Source organism: Phocoena phocoena, chromosome X (assembly GCF_963924675.1).
Source record: "Phocoena phocoena chromosome X, mPhoPho1.1, whole genome shotgun sequence".
Lineage (NCBI taxonomy): Eukaryota > Metazoa > Chordata > Mammalia > Artiodactyla > Phocoenidae > Phocoena > Phocoena phocoena.
Genome location: NC_089240.1, coordinates 35,740,367 through 35,743,686, shown reverse-complemented (window position 1 = coordinate 35,743,686; position 3,320 = coordinate 35,740,367). Strand labels below are relative to the sequence as shown.

General features: G+C 49.2%; 1 protein-coding gene across 1 annotated transcript; it reads right to left on the bottom strand.

The window, feature by feature from the left end:
* Nucleotides 1-1,369: 1,369 nt before the first annotated feature.
* MPC1L (mitochondrial pyruvate carrier 1 like) lies at nt 1,370-1,842 on the bottom strand. Its single transcript, XM_065900149.1, is given in 2 exon segments — nt 1,370-1,563; nt 1,566-1,842. Coding segments are annotated over 2 exon segments (471 nt in total).
* Nucleotides 1,843-3,320: the final 1,478 nt, after the last annotated feature.

Sequence of the window (3,320 nt, the reverse complement as noted above, 5' to 3'; positions counted from 1 at the left end):
TGAGTGAGCTTGGAAGTGGATCCTCCAGCAAGTCTTCAGAGACTGCAGCCCCAGCAGACAGCTGAGAGACCCTAAGGCAGAAGCACCTAACTAGGCCCCTCCCAGATTCCTGGCCCTACAAAATTGTCCGAGATATTTGTTTTTAAGTTTTTTTAAGCTAAGTTTGGGGGTGATGTGTTACACAGCAATAGATAACTCATACACTGTCACTTTCCAGAGTTTGTTTTTCCCCCTGTACGCAGAACGTGAAATGCAGAAACTGCCTACAAAGAGGACTACTGCTTAGATGCCACAGAAGGTGAAGTTGTGCCTGTCTTGTCCAAAACCTGATGTCCTCAGAAAATTTCAGAGTTGTTTTCAGTATCTTTGCATTTGAAGTCTTTAACAAAAGTAGGGGTTTTGATCACATACATGGGGGTTCCCCAGGAGACCACCCTGGAACTTCCCGCATTCTCCAGAGGGAGGGGGGATTGGGGGTCAAATCCTAGAGGGCAGCCTCTGCTGCAGAGGTAATGGCCTTACACCCAAAGCCCCACCCTTCTCTTTTCCCTCCTCCTGCTCCCAAGCAGACAGAGTCCTTTAGCACCCATAGGATTCCAAGGGGGGATACCCTGTGCTAATACTGTTTACCACTGACCCTCACCCTCACCCCTAGCTACAGTGCAACACAGGGTGATAGGTTCACCACCTTTACAAACTGCCAGGTCCCCCATTTTTAGGCATGAGGAAAAGAGGAAAGGATAATGATCTTGTCGTTTTTATTTTCTGTTTACCTAGAATTCAGGGTTGACAGCCACTGACCTGAGTTATTTATCCTGATTCCATTGAAGGTTCTGTCATTGCTCCCGGTCACCAACAGATTCTAGGTTCTCTTGCTAAGTACTCGTTAAAAGTCTGAGCTGGATTTCACTGAATTCATTTAAACGCCCTTGGAAATATTTCCCTCAGTAGAAGTAGCCCTTGGAATTTTTTGGTGTACAAACATCGTGGCTTATCTGGCCCGGACACCCGAAACAAGTAACAAAAGCATGTTCCCAGGAGAGCTTAAAAAAAAATAAATTAGCTAAGTTGAAGTGTCTTTCGTTCAGCCTTCGTCCCCTACATAAACTAACCCTCGAGTTGCAGGTCCCGTGGAGAGGAAGACTAGCCAATCTACCCTCACCTTCTAAAAACCATTTTATTTCCCTGTCACGAAATAAACAACACTCAACAGCTTCAGTTCTGTGCTATTTGCCATTTTTTATTAACAGAACTGCAGGTTTCAATCAGATTCGCACTGTTTCAGAGTCAAAACCAGACTTTGTATTGATCTTTTCTTTAGGAAGAACAGTTCAGTGCTTGCAAGCTGCAAAGATTTGATAGGGCCCTCTCAATCATGTTCTGGGGTCAGCGGATCGTAGTCGGTGACCTCCAGGCAGTCGCCGTCAGTCACAGGGTCTTCAGCTGCGGGGGTGGTAGCGGGGGTAGCGGCGGTAGAGCCGGGAGAGGCGACAGAGGCAGCAACGGCTGTGGCCGCCGTGGCGCCGCCGTAGTGGTAGATCAGATAGCGGCCCCCCCTGCACACTGCGCCACCACGTTGGTGCTGTGACACGCTATCAGCAGCAAGCTGCGAGGCCGTACGAGGTAGGCGAAGCGCATCAAGACCATCGAGTATAAGATGAACGCCGTCGTCATGCGGCCGCTGATGATGTCCGGCGGCGCCCACATGTCCTTGATGGCAGCCAGTGGGATGCCCCAGTTGGCCACTGGACCCCAGAAGTGCGTGCTGGTCACGTAATCCCGGAACTCCTTGGTCTTCACGATCTCCACCGCCCTCCGCCACAGTGCCGCCACCGCCGCCATGATCGCCGAGCCGTGGGAGCGCCAACGGATGAACAGCCTACCGACAACGAGGTGGAGCGCAGAGCCCGGAACCGTTGATTACCCTGCGTCGGCCCGGAACCTCCGCCTTCGTGCGGCGGCCGTAAAGCGCGCTAGACAGCACGTGCCGCTGTCCTGCGTAGCTTTGGGGGCGGAGGCGCGGCCTCGCCCTCGTGCCTTCACGTTTCTGCCGTAAAGTGCACTAGATGGCACGTACAGCTGTCGTGCCTGTCTTTGGGAACGTGAGGCGCAGCCTCGCCCTCGTGCCTTCGCGTGACTGCCGTAAAGTGTGTATGCGTGCGCTTCTCAGTGAAGGTGGGATCACAGCCTCGTCCTTTGCTCCCGGTCGTGCTGTGGCCGTCTGAAAGCTCCTCGCCCAGGGAGGCGAGGGTCCTGCTCACTGCTTCTCAGCTACGCAGGGGGAAACTGTTCTCTCCAGGCTGTGGACAGCGTTGACTAGATGTTGATACAAAATTCTTCAGCCAGGTACAGACTTTTCTTTGCACAATTTGCCCGAGTATTACTTGCGAAGTGACATTTCACCTCTAAATATTCCAGCATCTGGCTCTTCACAAGGACATTCTCCTACAAACCACAGTACAATAATCCACTCAGATACTTAACATTTAGTACAGTACTATCATCTAATATTGCAGTGCATAGTTAAGTGTTATAGTTTTATGGCTTTTTTTTCTTTATTGTTGGAAGGGGGAGATCCAGGATCCACTCAAGATTCACATTTAGGGCTTCCCTGGTGGCGCAGTGTTTGAGAGTCCGCCTGCCGATGCAGGGGACACGGGTTCGTGCCCCGGTCCGGGATAGATCCCACATGCCGCGGAGCGGCTGGGCCCGTGAGCCATGGCCGCTGAGCCTGCGCGTCCGGAGCCTGTGCTCCGCAACGGGAGAGGGCCAACAGTGAGAGGCCCGCGTACCGCAAAAAAAAAAAAAGATTCACATTTAGTTATCATTTCTTTTACATTAATCTAGAAGAGTTCCCCAGCGTTTTTTTGTCTTTTGTAACATTGATATTTTTGAAAAGTACAAGTCAGTGTTTTTTTCAGAATGTCCTTAATTTGGATTAGTCTGTTTTAAAGTTAAATGTTTTTTGGCGCGAATACTACACACGTGTGGTTGTGTCCTTAGTGCATCACAGTGGGAGGCACGTGATATCACTTTGTTCTATTATTGGTGATAGTTTGATCATTCAGTTGAGTTGTCTGCCAGATTTCTCCATTGTAAAGGACCTTTTCCTCTATGTAATCAACAGGTAATCCAAGGGGAGCCTCTTATGAGAGTGTATGGATGTCTTTCACCTAATAGTTAATATCCATTGATGAAAATTCTTAATGACAAAACTGATGACTCTTTTCCCAGTGTTTTCTACCTTTTCCAGTAAAAGTAATGTGTTGAAAAGTAATTAAGTATACATTGAAATATTAATACTTTTAAGTAGTGATTTA